This window comes from Heloderma suspectum, chromosome 3, assembly GCF_057233095.1.
Source record: "Heloderma suspectum isolate Gila_16-S chromosome 3, 16-S_ref, whole genome shotgun sequence".
In the NCBI taxonomy this organism is placed as follows: domain Eukaryota; kingdom Metazoa; phylum Chordata; class Lepidosauria; order Squamata; family Helodermatidae; genus Heloderma; species Heloderma suspectum.
In genome coordinates, this window is record NC_139460.1 from 92044526 (window position 1) to 92066509 (window position 21984).

Genomic DNA, 21984 nt, shown 5'->3' on the forward strand with positions numbered 1-21984 from the left:
CAATTCGAATGTCTGTAGACCATCCTCCTCCACATCATCTCAAGACTCTGATATGTAGACATCCTGACTACAACATCCATTCAGCCTTCCCCCTTCCTATTACTCCCCCACCCCTGCTGCCACCGCAACATATTGCATGGTTAAGAGATCTGGAGATCTCAAAAGCTTGCACATGTTTTGTGATCTTTCAGTTGTCTGATAAAGGTATTACACTGTATGGATGCTGGAATTTTTCTTACAGCCAACACATCTGCCTTTGATTTTGGGGGAGAAAACATCTCCACTCTGGTTTCCAACATTGCTAACCACCACACCACTGAGAGAATCTGAGCAGCAGCAAATCTGTGTGTCCTAATCTCCTCAAATGAGTTGAGAGAGTTTCTCAAGCTGGACGCAGTGATCAGTGGATAAAGAGCATAAGAACATTTGGGTTTGACCAGGTAACGATGAACATTTAGAGCTGCCGTTGTAGTAGCTTACTTGAGCGCTGTCGGCGTAGCAATTCTGGGTGTGGAAAGCAACCTGTATTTCCTCCGTTCTTTAAACAAAAAAAAACACTGCGGGGAAAGCTGAGGATCAGCAGGGTAGCAATGCAGCAGGGTGAAGCAACCTGGTTCAGGCAGGATCAAGAGGGGAAGATACATGAAGGCAGGAACTGGTGGCTGGGTAAATGGTGTAGCAAGGCTTTTTAAGTGTTGGCGCTAGTGGCAGATGGGGGGGCACCATCTGGGTGCCTCTTCAGGTGGCAGAATGTCTTGAGCTGTTCTGAGGTTCAGAGGTTCATCAAGGAGCACCCCAAAAGCTACAGAAGCCAAATGATGGCAAACAAGGCCACGCACAGTTGCCTTTGCTCCCTCCAGAGGACTGACTTTGCCTGTCGTCATTGCATTCATCGTCAGTAAAGAAAGACACAAATCCTGCCATCTTTTCATGTGACCTGTTTTCAAAAAAGCTTCTGCATCTTTGTATACTGTGATAGGCACAGGTTGCGGTTAGAGATGTGAAAGCCTGGAACAAAACCGGAATTTTTTTTTAAAAAAAATCCCCCCCTTTTTTTCCAAGGACCCTTTTTGTCCCCCCCCCCCAATTGGAAAAATTGAACAGCTTTGGATTATGAAATATTTTCCTTTAGAATTTAAGACAAAGTATTTATATTTTGTTACCCAGCCTTTACTCCCCCAAAATGGTTTATAAACACTATGTAATAAGAACACGTTTATAGAAAGACTTGAGATGTAAAATGGCTGGAAATAATGAAGCTATGGGGGGGGGGATAGTTTTTAATCCTCTCCATAAGATTCCTGGTATAGCAATTTCTTTCATTCCTTATTACAATTATTCATCTGAAGTATATTTTACCGATAGACGTTTATGCTCACTTTCCCAACATGGGAATAGAGTCACCATTGTGCATTCTTGACAGTTTGGGTTTTGTTCTATAGAGTCCTGTGTTTCTGATGCTGTAGCAGTCATTTAATGTAGTTCTGATCTGTTCAGACAACAATTACAAATGCACTAACTGAATTTACTTTAATTTTTAAAATATTATGATAATTTAATGAGCAGACTAAATTGTACATAAAATAACTTCAGGAACAGAAAGACTGGTTTATGTTCCTAAAGCAGCCCTCCCCGATCTGGTGCCCTCCTGATGTTTTGGACTACACTGCCCAGCATTCCTGATCACTGGTCATGCTGCCTGAGGCTGATGGGAGCTGAAGTCCAAAATATCGGAAGGACGCCAGGTTGGGGAAAGATGTCTTGAAGCAACAGAGTGACTTTAGATCAGTAAAGAGTGCTAAAAAAAAAATGGTATTGCTTATTTTTCCATCCCCCCCCCCCCCAAATTCTGTTTTTCCCTGAAAACCCCCAGGGAAAAAAATGCTTTTTTTCCCATGACCTCAAAACTTCCAGAAATTGTACATCTCCAGGTGCAATATTGGGTAAAGTGACCCCTGCTCCAATATGACTCCATTTTCCAAATGCAGTTGCCCCAAATTGTGTGCGACTAAACTCAGGACTGCTAAGTGCTGATGAGAAAGCAACAGTGTCATTTCCATATGAATCCTCCACTGTTAAAAGCAAATTTTGAGCGTGAACTCACACAACAGCTTGGAAGTACAGAAATCCCATCAGTTGCTCTCTTCACAATCCTCAACCATTTGTCTGCACAGGCTGCCTCTCTCCCCAGGCGCTGTTGCGTCACACCAGCCGTGTCAAACCTCTTTCAGCCTAAGAACCCGATTCCATTTCAGAGAAGCTCTGGGGGGCCACATTCTAGTGGTGGCCATGGCTGAAGGCAAAAGGGGGTAGGGCAAAAGGGATCCCCCCAAATACCAATAATACCAGCACATTTTAGCTTAAAGCTTTTACTGCCAGTAACTGAGCCTCAGGAGAGAAGTTTCAACCTATTAGAATGTGGGTGGGGGATATGCAAAAGGCAGGAGAGTACTGGGGGGGGAGTGAAGTCAGGGGAAGCTACGGGACCATCATGCTTCTCATTGATAGCCTTTGCTGCTTTTACTTTGTCATTTTTAGGATATAGTTTTACTGGTTTGAATTCCCTTCACATTTTTATTGTTAAGTGTAAGCTGCCCCTGCAATTCATTTTGAAGGGCAGGGTAAAGAAAATACCTACAATAAATAATGCTTTGAATACAAACTATTCAGTGCTATGCTCATTTACTCACAAGTCAATCCCACTGTATTCGATGGTGTGTACTCCCTAGTAAGTGCATTTAGGATTGCAGTCCTAAGCACTATTACTAGGGAGTAAAGTCCAGTGAGATCCGTGAGGCTTGCTACTGAAATCTGTTTAGGATTGCACTGATAGATAAATTATAACAACGACTGACATCATTGTAGAGGTTATGGCAATGCATAATCTTACCAGAAAGAGAGCCCACAATGTATTTAAAATCATCTTTCAAAATGAAAATTAAGAGTGGCGTGGGAGGTGGTATTGAGTAGAACTTGGCAACTCTTTAGATGTTGTCCTGTTGGACACTTGTTTATATGAGAGTGATTCAGAAAAGAATGAGATAGACGGAATAATTAAACCTACAGCCTTCACCACCCCCACCACACACAAACTAGTCATAATTGTAAAAATGTAAAAAAAATACAATTTATCTTGAGAAAAAGAGACGTAGAAGAAATATAAACCATCATTGCCAACTCATCAAATGTGTGATAATCAAGCAGCACCATTTTAAATAAAGATCTCAATAGTTATTAGGGATCAGAGTTGAACATGTGTCAGCAGTGTGTTGATTTATCAAGACTGGTTGATGTTATACAAGGAACCTTATTTTAGATAAACTCTGTCATGCAGGGTTGTTGAACCAGGTGAAATGTGGAGCTCCTGGGGTCCCCTTCTGGCCTTCCCCAGATAGCTACACCCCCATAAGAAGCATAAATCATCTGCTGAGCTAAAAGCAAACCAAGTGAAAGTTCTGGGGAAAATAGTTTTCCGTAGCACTGAAATGACATCAAACAAGGTGCCAGGCGAGTCTCCCTGAGGAGAGCATTCCACAGCAAGGGTGTTACGATTAAGAAGGCCCTTTCCCTGGCAGCCACCTGCTGCACACCAAACAGCAGGGGTCACGGCTTTCCCTACCATTAGTCACAGCAAGGCAGTCACCTTAGGCGGCAGATGCTGGGAGGTGGTAGCAAGGTGTTGGAGGAGAGAGCTGTGGGCCATGAGGCTTGCCCTGTGCCACCTAAGCTAGCCTGCCGCCTTCGGGCTTGAGGGAGGATGCTGTCACATTCCCAGTCTCGAAGAAAGATGCAGTCCAGTCAGCTTTTGTACATGGAACATGAGGGGGCACCATCTTGTTCTTTGCCTCAGGCAGCAAAGTCTCTTGGGCTGACCCTTGGCAGGATTACCCAGAGAAGTGCCTCTGCTGAAGTTCGTAGTGAATGGGCAGGCACAAGGGGAGGCAGATGATACTTCACATGCCCTGGCCCCAACTCCTGAACAGTTTTGAACTGAGCCTCAAAATGGACTGGGAGCTTGTACAGTTGGGGAAGCACCAGCTTAATAAGCCCATACATACCAACCATCTCCTTCCTTCCTTCCTTCATTATATTTCTATACCGCCCCATAGCCTTCCCTTTTACAACGATCATTTGAAAGAGGCAAGAAAAAACGATACCAGATTCACCTGGTGTATTCATAGCTATGTGATCATTTGAACCAAAGGGCAGAATCCAACGGGACGTTTCCCCCACAGGCAATTCTCTTCCACCCCACCAATTATGTTGTGCAAATGGCCCCCACTGGTTGTGCTACAGCAGTTTAGCACTTCCGGGGCAACCCAAAATGAACAGAAATGCTTGTTTCTGCAGCTTGGCAAAGCTCACGCAAGGAACCACCGCTGACCTTCCTCCTTCCAGAACAAGCATTTCCACTCATTTCGGGGCTTCCCCTAGGAAGCATTCAGTCTCCCTTGCATAAGCAGTGGGTCCCACTTCTGCAACGGAATTGCCAGGACCCACCGCTTGTGGAAGAGAATCAGCGGGGTGGAAAAGAATTGGCAGGGGCGTAAGCACCCCACTGAATTCTGCCCCAAGTCCCAATCCAATATGCTATTGACTGAACCCTATGCATTTCATGTAGTGCATTTCCCTTTTCTTCTAAGCCAGTTTTCTTATCTAGATAGAGAGCTAAGTGGTTTGGCCATATTTTTTTGTCCTCACTCTGGCTAGTACTAAATACCTTTTATCCTAGAGAAGCTTCAGCACTGATTAAAAAAAAAAAAAAAGCTCTGTGTATTTTTCTTCTCTTCCATGCCTCCTTTCACACTTAAAAAAAAAAAAAATCTAATCACCTATAGCTGTTAATGAATAGGGGCTATGTGTCAGCTTGAAAAAGTGCATTTCGCTGGCTATCAAAGTATAATGCTTAAAAGCACATTATGAAGCTGTTTTGGAAAGCAGCAGCAAAATAGCTGCCCCCACATTGTATATTGAAAATTGCTGCTACTTTCCAAAACTCCCTTAGAGCATGCAGAAAGAGTACCTCCTCTTTTACCTATAGGAGATATATACAGTCAGAGCCAGAAGTATTGGAACAAAGATAACTGTTTTGGCAGTTGGCCTCTGTACACCACCACATTGAAGTTGAAAGGAAACATACCCAGATGGGAGTGAAGTCAGGACTTTCAGCTGTAATTCAAGGAGTCTGACAAAAGTGGGGCACTAACCATTCAGGAAGTGCAGCCAGTGGCATACAGCCCCCCCCCATCGTTGGGGGCTCATAAGTAATGGAACGAATGGCTGACAAGCAGGTGCATGGCCAGGTGTGGCCTGTTTCCTGGGCACCCCATGACCAATCAAGCAGATAAAAGGCCTGGAGGTGGTTCTGAGTGTGACATTTGCATTTGGTAGCTTTTCAGTGGAACTCCCAACATGAGGTCCAAAGAGGTGTCCATGCTAGTGAAGGAGGCCATCATCACAACAGTTTGGAACATCCTGAAAAAGAAGGAATTAACTGGCAAGCTCAGCAACAACAAAAGGCCTGGAAGACCACGGAAGACAACTAAAGTGGATGCCCGTAGAATTCTGCTCAGGGTGAAGAGGAACCCTTTCACAACATCTAGCCAGGTCAAGAACACTCTTGCGGAGGTAGGCATGTCATTGTCAACATCTACAGTCAAGAGACAGCTTTATGAATGTAAATATAGAGGCTTCACAACAAGGTGCAAACCACTGGTAACACTCAAGAACAGAAAGGCCAGATTAGCCTTTGCCAGCAAACACCTAAAAAAGCCTGCCCAGTTCTGGAATAAGATTCTTTGGACTGATGAAACCAAGATTAACTTGTACCAGAATGATGGGAAGAGAAAAGTATGGAGAAGGAAAGGAACAGCTCATGATCCAAAGCATACCACATCATCTGTCAAACATGATGGAGGCAGTGTTATGGCATGGGCATGTATGGCTGCCAATGGAACCGGGTCACTGGTGTTTATTGATGACCTGACTGCTGATCAGAGCAGCAGGATGAATTCTGAAGTGTATAGGGCTATACTTCTCAGATTCAGCCGAATGCTGCCAAACTGATAGGATGCCGCTTCATATTGCAGATGGACAATGACCCAAAACATACAGCAAAAGCTACCCAAGAGTTTCTGAAGGCAAAGAAGTGGTATGTTCTTCAATGGCCAAGTCAGTCACATGATCTCAACCCAGTAGAGCATGCTTTTCACTTACTGAAGACAAGAGTGAAGGCAGAAAGACCCACAAACAAGCAGCAGCTGAAGGCAGCTGCAGTAAAGGCCTGGCAAAGCATCTCGAGGGAGGAAACTCAGCATTTGGTCATGTCCATGGATTCCAGACTTCAAGCAGTCATTGACTGCAAAGGATTTTCATCCAGGTATTAAAGGCGATCCTTCAGTTTGAAATGATGTTGGTTTGTTCCATTACTTATGAGCCACCAATGATGGGTGTGTGTGTATGCCACTGGCTGTCCTTGCCGAATGGTTAGTGCCCCACTTTTTGTCAAACCCCTTGAATTACAGCTGGAAGTCCTGACTTCACTCCCATCTGGGTGTGTTTCCTTTCAACTTCAATGTGGTGGTGTACAGAGGCCAACTGCCAAAACTGTTATCCTTGTTTCAGTATTTCTGGCCCTGACTGTAGATATAGATAGTTAGTGGTTTGGATACTTAGTACTTGGGGGAAAGATGGCAAATTCGGGATAACAGGAAATTTGGCATAATCAAGTTTAGGGGACGGTGCTTCCAGTGGTGCTGTCAGGCCATGACTTGGGGGCAGTGTCCAGATGTCCCTACTGAGCAGAATGAGAAGAGGGGCCCCAAACAGAGAAGGACTGGCTTACACATTTTGAAGGAAGTGAAGTAATACACGTTAGGATCTAAACAGCCCCTGCTCCACTCCCAGTCAGAACATTAAGTCCAGAGTCCAAAATAACCTCACTGCACCACTGGATGCTTAAAAGTAATTGCTTCTTTGGGAGCTGAAAAACAAAAACAGTTTAAGTTTTTTTCCCCCAAGAACAACTTCTACGTTCAAATACATTAACTGGAGTAAAGTTCCACGCACACATACCCCCAAGGTGATTATTGTGTGACTAAAAATAACACTTGCGGAATTACACTGCTGACAATACCATTTATAAAGGTTATCAATCTTCATGCTTCAGAGCATTATTTTGTGTGTGTGTGTGTGTGTGCGTGTGGGAGGAGAGAGTAATGTGTGTATACACATTCACACACACACACACACACACACCCTTTCTACAGTATTGCACAATGCCACAAGGACAAAAAGATACTGGATTAATAGAATTTTTAATCTACTCCACAAAGGCAACTGTTTGCAAATATTGATTGGATGAGGATGGCTCAAGCTTATCATTTTTGCTAAGATTATGTTTTTTACAGACGCCTTTGGCTAGTGTGGAATCCAGTATATCCAGCTTTTCAGTCCTCCATCTTATGATCATTCTTTCATTCTTTCCCATTATTTTATTATATATTTTCAACAGAGAAAGAGGAATTGTTCCAGAATTTACTGGCACAGGTGTTCGAGCAATTCTCAAGGTACCGTCTTAGTTTTAATATGATTATATTTCTTCTCATATACGTTTGTACGCTGCAGCCTACTCTGGAATAAATCCATCAGCTTTTGTTCCATTGTTCCACATCTTGAATGTGATATGCCTGAGCCATTTACAAGTTTATGCAGACCATTAAGAAGAGAAAGACGAATTCATTTAAGGCTGCAGTTTTGTACACCCTTGGTTGGATGAAAGTTCTGACTGAATCCAATGGGATTTGCTGCTAAGTAAACACACACACTGTGTTGCACTGCACTTGTTCGTTCATCTTATACCTGAAGGAGAATTCATCTATGCTGATAGGATCTGTATTTTGTGGAAGAGATGCAGAACAATTTTCCTAATTGTTCCAGCCAATAAGACAGTTCAACTCCTAAGCAGCTCTATAAGCTACCTAGACAGTGGCAGAGAAAACTGCTGTAAAGTAAAATGAAACCTTAGAGAAAGCATAATGAGTGTAGCCAGAATGAAGACTAGTTGATCAAGACTGGTTATGCTAAGGGAGGGAACATTAATGCACAGTTACAGACTCTTTGGAATTGTAAAGGTGTATACCCTATCATGTTCCTAACATGCATATTGACCACTCTGTTTATTTAAATGAAGGGATGCTTTGCACATCATTAAAGGAGGCAGCTCAAAGCCTCTGCTTCCCTTGAATTGATGGGGAATGCTTGTAGGCAGGGTGAACTCTGTTATTTGTAAAATGGAATCCTTATGCCCACAGCAGATATACTGTAGCTTGCTACTGGGGCATCCCTGCTTCCTGGAGGTTTTTTATGTATATTTAAATGCATCCAAAGCTTGGGTTTTTATAGTTATGAGAACATATTATGGGATTTATTTAATTGTGCAACTATAACAAATACTTACATGCATTCTTATTTAATTTTTTTCCTCTCCAGTGTATTTAAAATCGATGAACTGAAAACTGAAGTAGCTAATCACTTGGCAATGCTGGAGAAAAGAGTTGAATGTAAGTGTCGTTTTTAAAATTATTTTTTATCACTTTGAGATACATTTTTATGGGAATTTCTTCAGCCTTCATCTTTTCAAGGTACAAAACTATATCAGAGAAAGAGAAGAAAATATCTATAAACTGTAGTCTTCACTTTTGAAAGTAAAATGCTGGTTTTGCACCCTACGTTATTTGGTTAGAATAAATATCTGAAAAGATAACATATAGACTCACCTCCACTAATTGTACCCAATTCATAAATAAATCCAGTCCATTAAACTGGAAAGACTCTTAGGCTGCAGTCCTGTACCTATTTATCTGGAAGCAAATCCCATTGAACTCTATGGCACTTACTTCTGAGTAGACATGCATAGGATTGTACTGTCCAGTCCCCAGACCAACTTTAGGTTCATCTTTGATGAAGGATGCAATCTACACTCACACTTCCTTATTGACGTATGCCTCCTCTACCTTCTTCCTCCCACTTGTTGCAGCATCAAGGTAGGCATGGTTGGGCACCTACCAGCAGGGGCCCATGGACAAGAGTTCCCTGGAGTTGCTCTTCATCTTCACCATTGCAGCCTGGTTGTTCACCTGCCTCCGCTCCAGATCAGAGAATGCTATTGTCTACTTGCTCACTGGCTCTCTGCCTGTCAAGCAAGTAAACGGTAGCGATGAGCAGGAGGAAGAGGAGGAGGAACAGCAGCTGGTGACAATGGCAGTAAGAAGGTAGACGCAGTGAGGGATGGATCTCATTGAGGGTACCTTGCTCAAGTGCCTTCAAAAGCCTGGAGTGGCACTGCTGAGGATTGTGATTACAGGCTTCACCACCAGATCCCATGCAGCTTTTCCAAAATAAAAGAAAAAGGAAAGTATGCCTCTCTGCGTAAGTACCAGTTGCTGGAGAGCAACAACAGGAGAGTGCTGTCTGGCTTTCATGTCCAGCTTCTGAGCTTCCCATAAGCATCTGGTTGGCCATTAGGGGAAGCAGGATGCTGGACTAGAGATAGGCCTTTGGTCTGATCCAAAACGGCTCTTCTTATGTTCTTAATCTTGTTCTGGTTACCTAGCAACTGTAGTATAATCCTTCCAAGGATGTGCAGTCAGGACGTGGAAAGGGAGCTAGTCAAAATCATTTCACCCAATTTTGAAGTTCTGCAGGTGTGAGTTTAGAATGCTGCGTCACATAAAGCAGGCGTGGGCAACCGTTTTGCACCTGAGAGCAGCATGTGGCAGTAGGTCGGGGGCATGGCCAGAGCCAGTGGTGGGTGGGGCCTGGGCTTCCACACACGCAGAACCACTGCCTTCCAACCACAGGGGATCTTCATCAGGAACTTGAGGGGAGATATGGGTTAAACCACCCCTCCCCTAGGCAGGGAAGGCTTTCCTCTCCCTGCTTGGAGAGGAGAGGTGGCTGCTCTAGCCCACCGTACACTGTGGTTTTTCTCTAATTCTTGAGAGAGGGAAACCACAGGGCACAGAGGCTAGAGTGTATTTTGCAACTCTAGCCAGCAGTATTCCAGCATAACTGCTCAAGAAAATTAGGAGAGAAATCACAGAGTATGGAGAGCTAGAACAGCAAAAAAAGAAGTTAATTTTAGGGCCCAGGGAACAGTGCTACAGATAGAGAGGACCAGGGAGGAAAACTTGGGGTGTGGGGAGTGGTGGCTGGGCACTGATGGGCTGCAACAGAAATCCCTCTAGAGCTGTGGATTGCCTTCCAAAGATGTCATGAAAGGTATCCCGTTTTGTCCTTACATCAACCCTGTGAGGTAGGTTAGGCTTACACAGCAACTGGTTCAAGCTCAACCAGTGAGCTTCATGGTTGAATGGGGATTCAGACCCACGTCTCCCTGGGCTAAGACCAGCACTCTGTCTATTACTACGCTGTCTCTTAGCCTGACCTCCCTCCACACCCTGTCCCAGTTTCCTTTCTCTTAAGCTTACAAGCTCCTTGAACCATGTTCCTTTCTCTGAAGAGCACGATTGAGGCAAAGTTACCCTGTGCACTCTGCAGTGCAGTAGCCACTTGAAAACATGCCCCAAACAACTTGGGACCAGGTCACCTGAAACACCAAAACTTTAAGAGCTTCTCCAGAGGCCCTACTCCAAGTGCCCCCCCCACACACACAAATGAAGTACGGTGGCCACTTACGAACCTCCGCAAAAGAGGAAATGCATCATCAAAAAAGAGGGCAGTGATTTGCATAATATTTGCAGCTGTAGATAGATAGATAGATAGATAGATAGATAGATAGATAGATAGATGCAAATGCAGAAATAATTATTATAATCTAAATAGAAATCCAGTATGTCTCACTATACTGAGGAAGACAGCGACTAGGCGGCCTGCTCACTCAGCTGCCCAGGTGCAAATTGTTGAGGAACAACAGTTCTTATGGTTCATTATCTTTAAAATGGGATTGGGCAGGGCAGCCCTTCAGAGAAGAACTGCCCTCTTAAAATAGGCCACCTGGCCACCCTAGCCAGATAACTACCAGTGACACCCTGGTTATGGAACAGATTTTCCAGAGAGGTTCACCTGATACTATCTGTGTGGTCTTTTCAGTGTCAGGTGAAGACCTGTCTGTTAATACAGGCCTTTGAAATAAGTCATGTCAACTGGGCCTCACGGTTTAAAAATCTGTGTGTTTAACTTTGGGGGTGTTGTGATCTTTGTTTTGTTGTCTTATTTTATGTGGCTTTGGATTACATGGCTGTGTTTTCTATTTTGTATTTAAATTATTTTTATGCTTGTTTACTGCAAACCACCCAGAGAATTTTGTTATGGGGCAGCATACAAATGTTGTAAACAAACAAGCAATACTGCCTGAAGGTAGTTCCATGTTCAGATTGGCTCCCTGAGTCCCTGTACAGATTCAGCAATTTTCACTATGCCCATATTGCCACTCTTTTTTGTGGTTTGCATTGATGTGGTGCAAGCTGCAAAAAATTGTGTGCGTGGAGCTGTTTACACAACTGTGCTTGTGCATGGGGTGTGGTCTACATAAAAGACATGTGGTATATGACTGGGCAGAATTTGGAGAACAAAGGGCTTATCTATTTCTCTTTGATAATGAACTTGGATGACACTTTTCTTGTAAATACAAAATACTGGTATGACACCTCCGTTCCCTATTTCCTCATTGTGGTTTTAAACTCTGCATGGATGTTCCTGTCCTTCCTTATTTGTTTAAATGTAAAATGACAGTAAAATGATTGTTAATAATTACTCTGTTGTGTGAGAACAAAGCTAATCTTGTCGTAATGGCATCACATAATTTACAGAGCAATTTTATGTGATGGGAGAATCTGTGCAGTGGCGGCTGGTGACACCAGTTCAGGAGGGACAATGATTTCATTCTGGGTTTTAGTTACCACCAGCCAAAACTCTAAAGGTGCCATCCAAGGTGCTGAACCTTATCCCCAAAATGGTTCAGCACATTGGATAGCACCTTTAGACCTTTGGCTGTTTGTAGCTAAAACCCATAGGAGTCATCAGCCACCACTGAATCTGTGATGGAAGAACTCCCGCTTCCTGAGCCCTGCTCACTCGTACTGGCCAGGGCAGAAGGGGGCCTGGATTTTCCAGTGTCTTCCTCCCCACCTTCTGGCTTCTTAAGGTTTTCCCTCTTAGTAACACTAATGGAAGAGAAAATAAGTATGCCAACTCCAGAATGTTTTCACCCTTCTCAGGAGAGTGTTGGGGGAACGAGAGGGCTTTGGATCCTGTGACCAAGGCATCCCTCAACATGCAACTGTCATGCTCCCCTTTCTCCCCCATTACCTCTGGAGCACTGCTGCTGCAATAAGGCCTCCAATGGTGGAGAGGAAGTCCTGCAGTATTCTAAGGCTCCCGGGGACAATATGATAGCAGCCATAAACTTTAAAATTCCCATATAAAATTAAAATCCAAACAAAGAATATGTAGCAAAAGTATGGGTGCGAGCCAACTTCTGACACTGAATTTCATCCACACAGAAAATACAGGCGTATTTGAGAAGCATGCTGCTTTCTTCTGGCAGCTTAGATAGCCATTTGAAAAGTATACTTTCAGGAGTTATATAACAAAACCATAAGAAAAAATATGTATGTCAGACAGCCCCATTTTGATCATGAACCTAAAGTTGTAGTAGGAATATAGTTTATAACTTTTGGTCACAATAACGTTTTAAAACTTTTGATTACAAACATAAATGTACGTGTATGATAATCTGTCACCTTGTAAGTATTTAACCTTATATCAAAATTCAGTTTTTAAAAGTGTCTGAGAAGCTGACCAGAGGGCTTCCCCTTTTAAAAGGAGAGACAAGTCTCTTATCACAAATATCCCTTGTGGTAGAGGAGTAGAATAAAAAGAAATGGGATTCAAGAATGACAAGGTGGTAACTATCGGTTACTTTTGACATGAAAGCTACCTTCCTAGATTGGAATAGTCTATCGAATTTTACAAATATACAGTGAGCCCAAAAGATTGAAATTTTCTGCTCTAAATTACTACAATGAACACTATTACATATGCCTCTTCACGAGTCTTCAGTGTCTTTTTTGCACAATGCACCCGTATTCCCATTTTAGTTTGAAACAGAGATGTTAATCAATGATCAAAGCATTGGTCAAAGCTTCTACAATAGAAGGAGCCCAGAGGTGGTGACTGACTATGCATTTTTCAGGATATGCATGTTCACCGTGATGTGTACACCCAGTAGAGAGTTATGGCCATATTTTGGCTCCCTGGCATATGATACACATGAGAAGCCACAGGAAAGTGGGGGGGGGGGGATACTCCATGTGTAGACTGTAACATTGAAAGTCACTTAACATATGGATTACTCCAGCTGGTTGGAGAGTCTCTTTGCTGCTTCTGGCCATCAGGACTGTGTGGTTCTAGTGTGACGATCGTCCCAACCATATTAAGAATCTGTCGCTGAGCCGTTTGCAAACAGGGGGCCAATGTAGAAGTATTTCTAGCAGGTTTGTATGTGGGGACCATAATATGAAAATCAGCCCATAAAGTGCTACTCTAGGGGATGGTGTACCAAAAATGACTTTATACATAACCTCTGTTCTTTTCAGTGTTGTATGAGTAAGAGCCCAATGCAAAGCCAGTGGTTTTTCATGCCATCTGCTGCTGCTACTGTCACCCACGATCTTTCAGAACTTGTTTTTCTTTAACTTTCTGTGTGTGTGTGTGTGTGTGTGTGTGAGTGAGAGAGAGAGAGAGAGAGAGAGAGAGAGAGCAGTTGTATTTCATTAAATGGGTAATGACTCCTAAAAGTAGAGGTTTTATGAGAAATGAATATTGAGATGTTGGTGGCAAACTTGACTTGATATCACTTTGTCTTTTGATCAAACATGCGTCATGAATCATGTGCTTTGATTTCCACACTCCTCTGCTTTTCCTTTCCTTTCTTCATCCACCCACTTAAATGCAATGACTGCAGCTGCACCTCTTCTTTTCCTCCTCATATGCATTGTTAATGCCACTTCTGGAGCAGTTCTGCTTGACTTGCAGGCCACACCACACGGGAGGAGGAGGAGATTGGCTATTATATTATGAACAAATGAATACAAATTAAACAAGCATAAGTTCCCTTAAGTTTTCTGAGCATCAGCTTGTGTGCACAAGCAGTGAGCACAGCAAATAAGTAGGCTGTGAAATTATCTTACTGAGAATAATGTGGACATAAAAATGGCACTGTACAAAGTTCTTCGGCATTCAGATCAGAGAGAGTGGGCAGGGGGCACTTATGCATTTGAATTCGGTGAAGCTTCTAAAGGGTTGTGAAATACTTTTTTTCTTTTTTTGCACAGCCTAAACACAAAGCAAATCAAACGTTTGTCCATATTCCTAAGAGAACGGGATTTGCTGTGCTGTTTTTAAGTCTAGCTTTTGATTAGATGTTTAAAGAACCACATCTCGTTTTTAAGTAATTGACAAGAACTGAAATAACTTTCCATTTCGGGGTTTTGTTGCATCTAGCATAGAATTCCCACAGCTTCCTCTTCCATATTAAGGAACTTTTATTTCACCTATTTATTTAATAGGGTGTTTTAAGCCCAGCGAAGCATGTTTGTTACTATACGATATATAGTGCTTCATATTAGCATATCTTTGCAGTGGGCTTGTCTGATGCTTTCATCTATTCATGTTGTAAGGGAGGGCCTCCGAAAAGCAGCAGCACAGCTAGATATTACTATTCACACAATGGGTATTGTTGCAACTGCTTTTGTGATCTCCTAAATTCCTGTTGCTTTTAATGATTTATGATGTTGGCAGCACCTGCCTACAAAGGAACAGGTTTCGGATAGAAGGACCATTGAGTCACCAGCAACACAAACTCCACTGTTCCATTCCTTTTGAAATTCTGCACAATTGCTGAAATGAGATCCTTCAGGCTTCGCCATGGTAACCCCCCTGTTGTTTCACTTTGTTGACAGTGGAAGGACTGAAAGTAGTGGAGATTGAAAAGTGTAAGAGTGACATTAAAAAGATGAGGGATGAAATGTCAGCAAGAAGCACCAGGTAAGTTCTGCAGCTTTTCCTTGTCCTGGACCTTGAGGAAAGTAGCCTCCAGAGAGCTATTTTTGCATTACAAAGACTCTTACCATGTGAGCCTAAGAATGTTTACTTGGAAACAAATCCCACTGAGTTCAGAGGGGTTTGCTCCCACCATTGGATTGCCACCAAATAAACTGATTAATTTGTGATTCACAGTGATCTGTTTTGTTTGTCTTTTAGGCATGGGAAACGTGTGGCCCTCCAGATAATGTTGGATTGTAACTCTTATCAGCCCTAGCCAGCATAGCCAATGGTGAGGGATTATGGGAGTTGCAATCCAACAACATCTGGGTCTGGAGGCCCACACGTTCCTCATCCCTGCTCTATAATTTACCAGCATTACTATCAAGACAAGATATGCTTGTTTTATTTAAGAATACATGGCAACTTAATAGTTAAAGAAGCTCATTCCAGATGACTGGAAAAATAATTCTCAGAGAGATTAACATCTTGGTTTCCTTATGTTTACCCATCCGGTAATAAAGAATTCTGGCCCTAGTTTTATGCATAGACAAAAAATTCCTCTGCCAAGAAAAACATTCATTTGGTAAGAGACTCTCTTATTGTACATGGACCTGCTCAGATATACAATGTAATCAGAGAAAATATCGCAATATACACACAGCAACTCCTCTTGTTATGGCCTTGTACTATGAGAGAATGTACATGTTATATTTTAACCCCAAAATGAGGTATTTCCTTTTCAGCGGAAGAAGCCAGTCTACTAATCTGATACATTACCAAGTTTGGAGCTGTAATTAAAACAACAGCAGAAGCAATCACAGCTTGTTATGGTAGGCTGCATCAGCTGGAACGTCAGACCTTCTCTTCGCTGGCATTGCTTATTAGGACCAGCACGTCAGCAGCTGAGACACATTTAAAGCTGTTATTAAAAAAAGGAGGGTAGAAAATAGTTCAGAAGCTTGACAGAGAAAGAATTGTCTGGGCAAAGGCATGTCTACACAGCAAATCTAAACTGCCTTAACTGTCATGGCTTCCCAATGGAATCCTTGGAATTATAGTGTTGTGACATGGTCCATGCTGGGAGAACTGGGGGTGCATTTGTACCATAGGCACATAGGAAGCTGCCTTGTTCTGAGTCGGACCAGGCGTCCATCTAGCCCGGTATGGTTGACACTGACTGGCAGCAGCTCTCTAGGGTTTCAGGCAGGAATTTTTCCAGCCCTACCTGGAGATGCCAGGGGTTGAACTGGGGCCCTTCTTTATGCAAAGCTGGTGCTCTATCACTGAGCTAAAGTTTTCCGTGCACCACTGAGTTTTTCATGTCACCGGAAAACTGATTTTCATGTAGAAAAACATGAAGATGTGATAGATACCCTCTGCATAACATTCGACTTCTGTGCTTCAAACAGTATTCTAGTTTTCTGTCGCAAAAGCTTATACCTGCAACTGGTCTGGATAAAAAGTCTTGAATTGTTCCTCTTCCTGGCCACTGTCCTTTTCTCCTCACCTGCTTCTCCTTTATTGTCATTTATCTTTTTAAAAACTTCCCACTAATGATGAAGGTGGACCTAGGCACCTTGTTAATTGTATCCTCTAATTCCTTTTAGCAGAAGCTAACCCTAGCTAGTCCACAATTCTAGAACCTGGCTACTTCATGATTCTGTCTCAAGGTTGCCCCACACCCTCTTCCTCCACTGCTTTTCTTTTGGCTGCATCCATTTTTTCAGGGGGTATAAGGTTGTATAGGTTTGGTCATGAAAATTAAGCATTTATTCAAAACCCAACTCTGCCATTCTGAGGGGAAAAAATTATTTTATTATTACATTTATATCCTGTCTTTTTCCCTCTTGCAAAGAACCCAAGGGGACTCACATGGTCCTTCTCCTCTCCATTTTATCCTCACAATAACCCTGTGAGGTAGGTTATGTTACTGAGAGTCAGTGATGGGCCCAAAGTGACCCAGTGAGCTTCATGGCCGAGCATGAATGAGAACCTGGATTTCCCGATATTCTAACCACTACACTGGCTCAAATATGTAGAGGCAGTGCCTGACGATTAGTACCAGGGCAGTGATGGGTGAGTGGCGGGACAAAAAGCGAAATGAAATGAGACAAGCAGAGATACGTCAAGAGTTAATATGACTGGGCATTTGCTGAGGCCTAACAGGGAGCTATCGCCCATGCCTGGAGCCCCTGGCCCTGGTCTTCCTCTTCCCTGCTGCCACTGCCTATTCACCTGCCTTGTCTGAGTGAGCGAGCAGTGAGAGAAGCGAGAAAGACCCATAGCTTCCAGTTGTCTTGCTTTCTCCCTCTGGATGGCTGTGCAGATTGAGCCCAAAGGGAGAGGAGGAGGGAAAACATCTGCAAGAATGGGGCATACTGCAGGCATGTGATCAAAAGGTCCCCCCAAATCTGGAGCCCACAGTGAAGGAGAGTGCTAGAATGGACCCACACGTCCAACTCACATATGTGGGATAAGACAGGGATCTCATAGAATTATAGGGTTGGAAGGGGCCTACAAGACCATCGAGTCCAACCCCTGCTCAATGCAGGAAGACTGATTCCCAGGCGGTCTCCCATCCAAGTACTAACCAGGGCTGAGCCTGCTTAGCTTACGAGATGGGAAAAGAGATCAAAGACTGATGATAGGTAGTGACCATGGGAGAGGAGTAAGTAATGAAGGGGTGGGGACCTCAGACCCAGGGGCCAAATACGGACTTCTTGGGGTTCCAATCCAGCCCTCTAGGGTTCTCCAGGTGGCTATGCCCCTTTCCCTCTACTATTGATCGTTTGATTGTCTTCCAGCTTTTGTTCAGTTTTCCCCCCATTCTAAAAGGTTGAAATGCTTCACATAAGGCTTAGTTACTGGCAGTAAGATCTCTGAGCTACAGTATGCTGGTATTTATGTATATATTTATTTATTTGTGTGTGTGTGTGTGTGTGTGTGTGTGTGTGTGTTTCTTCAACCCCTTTTGCCTTTAGTCCCATCCCCTTTGCCTTCAGCCCGTTCCACCACTGGAATGTGGCACCTGAGAGCTTCTCCAAAATTGAATTCAGCCCCACTCCTGACGTAAGGGAAGGCTAGAGTAGTTCACCCCCCTTCCTCCCTTTACCCAAAACATTGAATCAAAAGCCACAGGGTTGGGATTTGATTCAGTACTTCAAATTCAATCTAGCTGGTTATTCTAAGTAGCTAGGAGAAGTCTTTCTTTCCAAAGATACACATGCTGCAGCTGATGTTCCTTCACCCCTAATTATTACCTGTCAAGATACTAAATGGAGTTTCATTTCAGTTCCAACTCTGCTGGCTTAATGTGCACCCCACCAACCACCTCGCAGCACTGTTATTACCGTGTTAATACGCCAAAGTGCAGAGATCTATCTTAGTGCATTTTCATGTCCTCAGTTACAAACTAGTACAGAAATCCAATGGTGGCTGGTGACAATGATTCCATTCTGGGTTTCAGATACCACCAACCCAAACTCTAAAGGTGCTATCCAAGGTGCTGAACCTTGAACTGGGAGAACAGGTATCCAAATGGCAAATGCAGTTCAGTGTAAGCAAGTGTAAAGTGATGCATGTTGGGACAAAAAATCCCAACTCCAGGTATAATCTGATGAGATCTGAGCTAGCGGTGATTGACCAGGACAGAGATCTTGGGGTTGTGGTGCACAGCTCAATGAAGATGTCAACCCAGCATGTGGCCACTGTAAAAAAAAAAAAAAAGGCAAACTCCATGTTAGGCATAATTAGAAATGGAACTGAGAATAAAACTGCCAATATCATACTGCCCTTATACAACTCTATAGTGCGACCACACTTGGAATACTGTGTCCAGTTCTGGTCACCACACCTAAAAATAGATGTTGTAGAGCTGGAAAAAGTATAGAAAAGGACAACTAAAATGATCAAGGGGCTGGAGCATCTCCCCTATGAGAGAAGGTTACAACAGCTGGGCTTGTTTAGCTTGGAAAAAAGGAAGGTAAGGGGAGACATGATAAAGGTGCACAAAATTATGCATGGTGTGGAGAAAGTAAATAGGGAGACGTTTTTCTCTGTCTCTCAAAATACTAGAACCTGGGGTCATCCTATGAAGCTGATTGGTGGGAGATTCAGGACAGAGAAAAGGAATTACTTCTTCATACTGCGCATAGTCAAACTATGGAATTTTTTTACCACAGGATGTAGTGATGGCCACCAATTTGGATGGCTTTAAAAGGGGGTTAGATAATTACCTGGAAGGGAGGGCTATCAATGGTTACTAGTCCTGATGCCTATGTACTACCTCCAGTATCAGGCAGTACACCAGTTTCTGGGGAGCATGGGTGGGAGGGCGCTGTTGCACTTGTGTCCTGCTTGTGAATTCCTGGTTGGCAGCTGGTTGGCCGCTGTGTGAACAGAATGCTGGACAAGATGGACCCTTGGTCTAATCCAGCATGGCTCTTCTTGTGTTCTTATCCCCGAAATGGGTTCAGCACCTTGGATAGAACCATTAGAGCTTTGGCTGATTGTAACTAAAACCCAGAATGGAATCATTGCCCCACCGGAACTGGAGTCACCAGCTGCCCATGCAGAAATCTATATATTTGGTGGACCACTTTAGATTTTGCACTGTCATTAAATACCAGTCACAGCAACAAAACCTCTTCCAACTGTTGTGAACCACCCAGAGAGCTTTGGCTATTGGGCGTGGTATAGAAATGTAATAAATAAACGTTCACAACCCAGATTTCAAGCCTGGTTCTGTTGGTGTTTAGAAGGAAACGTCCTGAGGTCGTGGTCAGATGATGTATAGCACAATATCTCCTGAAATTAAGAGTATCTGAGAATGCCTATGAACATATAATGCGCTGGGCCTATAGATTAAAAACACACACACACACAATGCTGTTATAATTTGCCTGTTTTGTGATTGTGAGTTTGCTCTGGTTTTGTTTTCTCGGAAACTGCAGAAATCTATGTCCCTCAAAACCATTATGCCACATACACACTCCATTTCTTCCTTCCATTTCCCAGAGATCAGTGTAAAACATTATAATAATCTGGAGTTTTGATTCTGTCAGGTCCCAGTCAAAGTAGATTATTTTGATTACCAAGGCCACTTGTGCAAAAGGATGACAGTTTATTGATAGAAAATGGATGCAGAATAGATATGCAAAGAAAGCTCACATCTCTCTTCAGTTGACAAAGCAGTTCTCTGCCACACTGTTTGTACTCTGGGGGCTCCCAACAAAGTACGAGAAGTTGTTCTTCTAGGACTGGAAAAAGTCTTCCAAGCTGGTGGTGTGCACGTTGCCGCTTAGAGAGACAACAGAGACCAAAACTAGCCTGCTTGCTTTTATACGTTTCTCTCTCTCTCTAAGCTCGGGAACTGACAGGCTACCTCTGCCCATCCGGGGTGTGTGTGTATGTGTGTGTGTGTGTGTGAGACTTTCCTGTGGGAAGCGAAACCCATCTCGTCTCAGGATGAACTAATATAGCTGGCCAGAACAGCTCAAAGATGAACACTGTAAATTGCTGGCCCATGTGAAAGAGCTTCTTAATTATTAAGCTGCTGGTTGGGCCAAATTACACAGGTCTACTAATGCTGTGAAGCCCACTTCGTTGCTCACTAACCAACTCACTACGAACATTAACTGTATTCTCGATCACACACTCATTAGTTCAGGCAAAGACAACAATCTTAAAACAATGTAAATTCTAAAAATTGCATGATATTCCACCGTCTCTAGTCTAATCAGATGGCCTTATATTAGCTGAGCCTAAGACTTTCACAGCATACATAATCAATTGCTGGGAGTCACTCATTTATTCCTGTACATGAAAAGGAAAAGATGTGCTGGTGTGTGTGTGTGTGTGTGTGTGTGTGTGTCTGTCTGTCTGTCCATCCGTCCGTCCTTTGTCCTGAAGAAAGACCTCCACAGAATGTATTAAGTAAAATAACAAATAGCTTTGAGTTTCCTAGGCAACATGGCTCAGAAGTTTGCTGAACAGCTTAAGCCGGTATTGACTTAATGTAAAAGTAGCTTGATCCTTTAGCCGCTGCGTAAACACTTGTACCAAGAGGTAGACTAAAAGATTTCCAAGACCCAACTTTGATCTTTGCCAAGGATTCATTTGCTATTTGGGGCTCCCTCATTCCTAAACTCCCTCAAGAAAACTCAGCATACCTAAAAGTGTTTGTGCTGTAACCAAGAGAAGACCACACAGTCTCCAACAGGCCATTACGTTACTAGACTGATGGAGGGGGCTCCTATGCCTTTATCAGTTTCATGGCAGGAAGACATTTGAGTCACAACTTCTATCTGCATAGAGCTGCAGTGACTGGGAAAACTGCCTTTTGGAATTTCTGCCTGTAATGCAGCAGTAAAGAAGACACAGTCCTTCCTATCAAGAAAGTGACAACTCTAGCCAAGTGCAAATTAAAGCAAATTGAAGGCTACTTATCTAATTCCCATTTACCCTCCTCCTGTCTAGTGGTAAGCAATAAAGGCAAGTGGGGAATGCTATATTGTGAAGACTTGAAGTTGACAACTTCATATCACAGTGATTAAGAGGTTACCTTGCTCAGTGCACAGTGTTTGTAAATGGATAGTTTCATGGAAACCAATAGGGCCCTTCCGGCCTTGGCATTCATAGCGTAATGGTATGTTCACTTGTGTGCTCAAAAAAGGAGGATATTTTGCAAGGCGGATATGAAAGAGGTGAAAAGGAAACATTAATGTTAGAAAGAAATAATTAAGGAGGATGGATTCATTTTTACAGGGAAAAGAAACAACTGATGATAAATTATTGTGATTGGTTAGCATGATGGATCTTACAGTTTTGCGCATTATAAGCCATTGTTATCACATGAATTCCTGTTACTGTGAAGCCGTTATCCTCTGTCATGGATTATTTCGTCCTATCAGCACA

At 43.1% G+C, this 21984-nt stretch overlaps 2 protein-coding genes across 9 annotated transcripts in view; one reads left to right on the top strand and one right to left on the bottom strand.

Moving 5' to 3' along the window:
* The window catches only part of PDE9A (phosphodiesterase 9A), a 117024-nt gene that overhangs the window by 38480 nt on the left and 56560 nt on the right, over positions 1-21984 (top strand). For all 7 annotated transcript variants that reach the window (XM_084843816.1, XM_084843817.1, XM_084843813.1 and 4 more), the window contains exons 5-7: positions 7514-7568; positions 8491-8561; positions 14985-15069. In XM_084843816.1, the coding sequence (XP_084699942.1) occupies positions 7514-7568; positions 8491-8561; positions 14985-15069 (211 nt within the window). The remainder of the gene's footprint in view (positions 1-7513; positions 7569-8490; positions 8562-14984; positions 15070-21984) is intronic.
* WDR4 (WDR4 tRNA N7-guanosine methyltransferase non-catalytic subunit) overlaps positions 15450-21984 on the bottom strand; it is a 103351-nt gene continuing 96816 nt past the window's right edge. Inside the window, exon 12 of one of the 2 annotated variants that reach the window (XM_084843822.1) lies at positions 15450-15988. In XM_084843822.1, coding sequence (XP_084699948.1) covers positions 15983-15988 — 6 coding nt within the window. In that variant the 3' untranslated portion in view covers positions 15450-15982. The remainder of the gene's footprint in view (positions 15989-21984) is intronic. The other variant, XM_084843824.1, reaches the window with a different exon arrangement.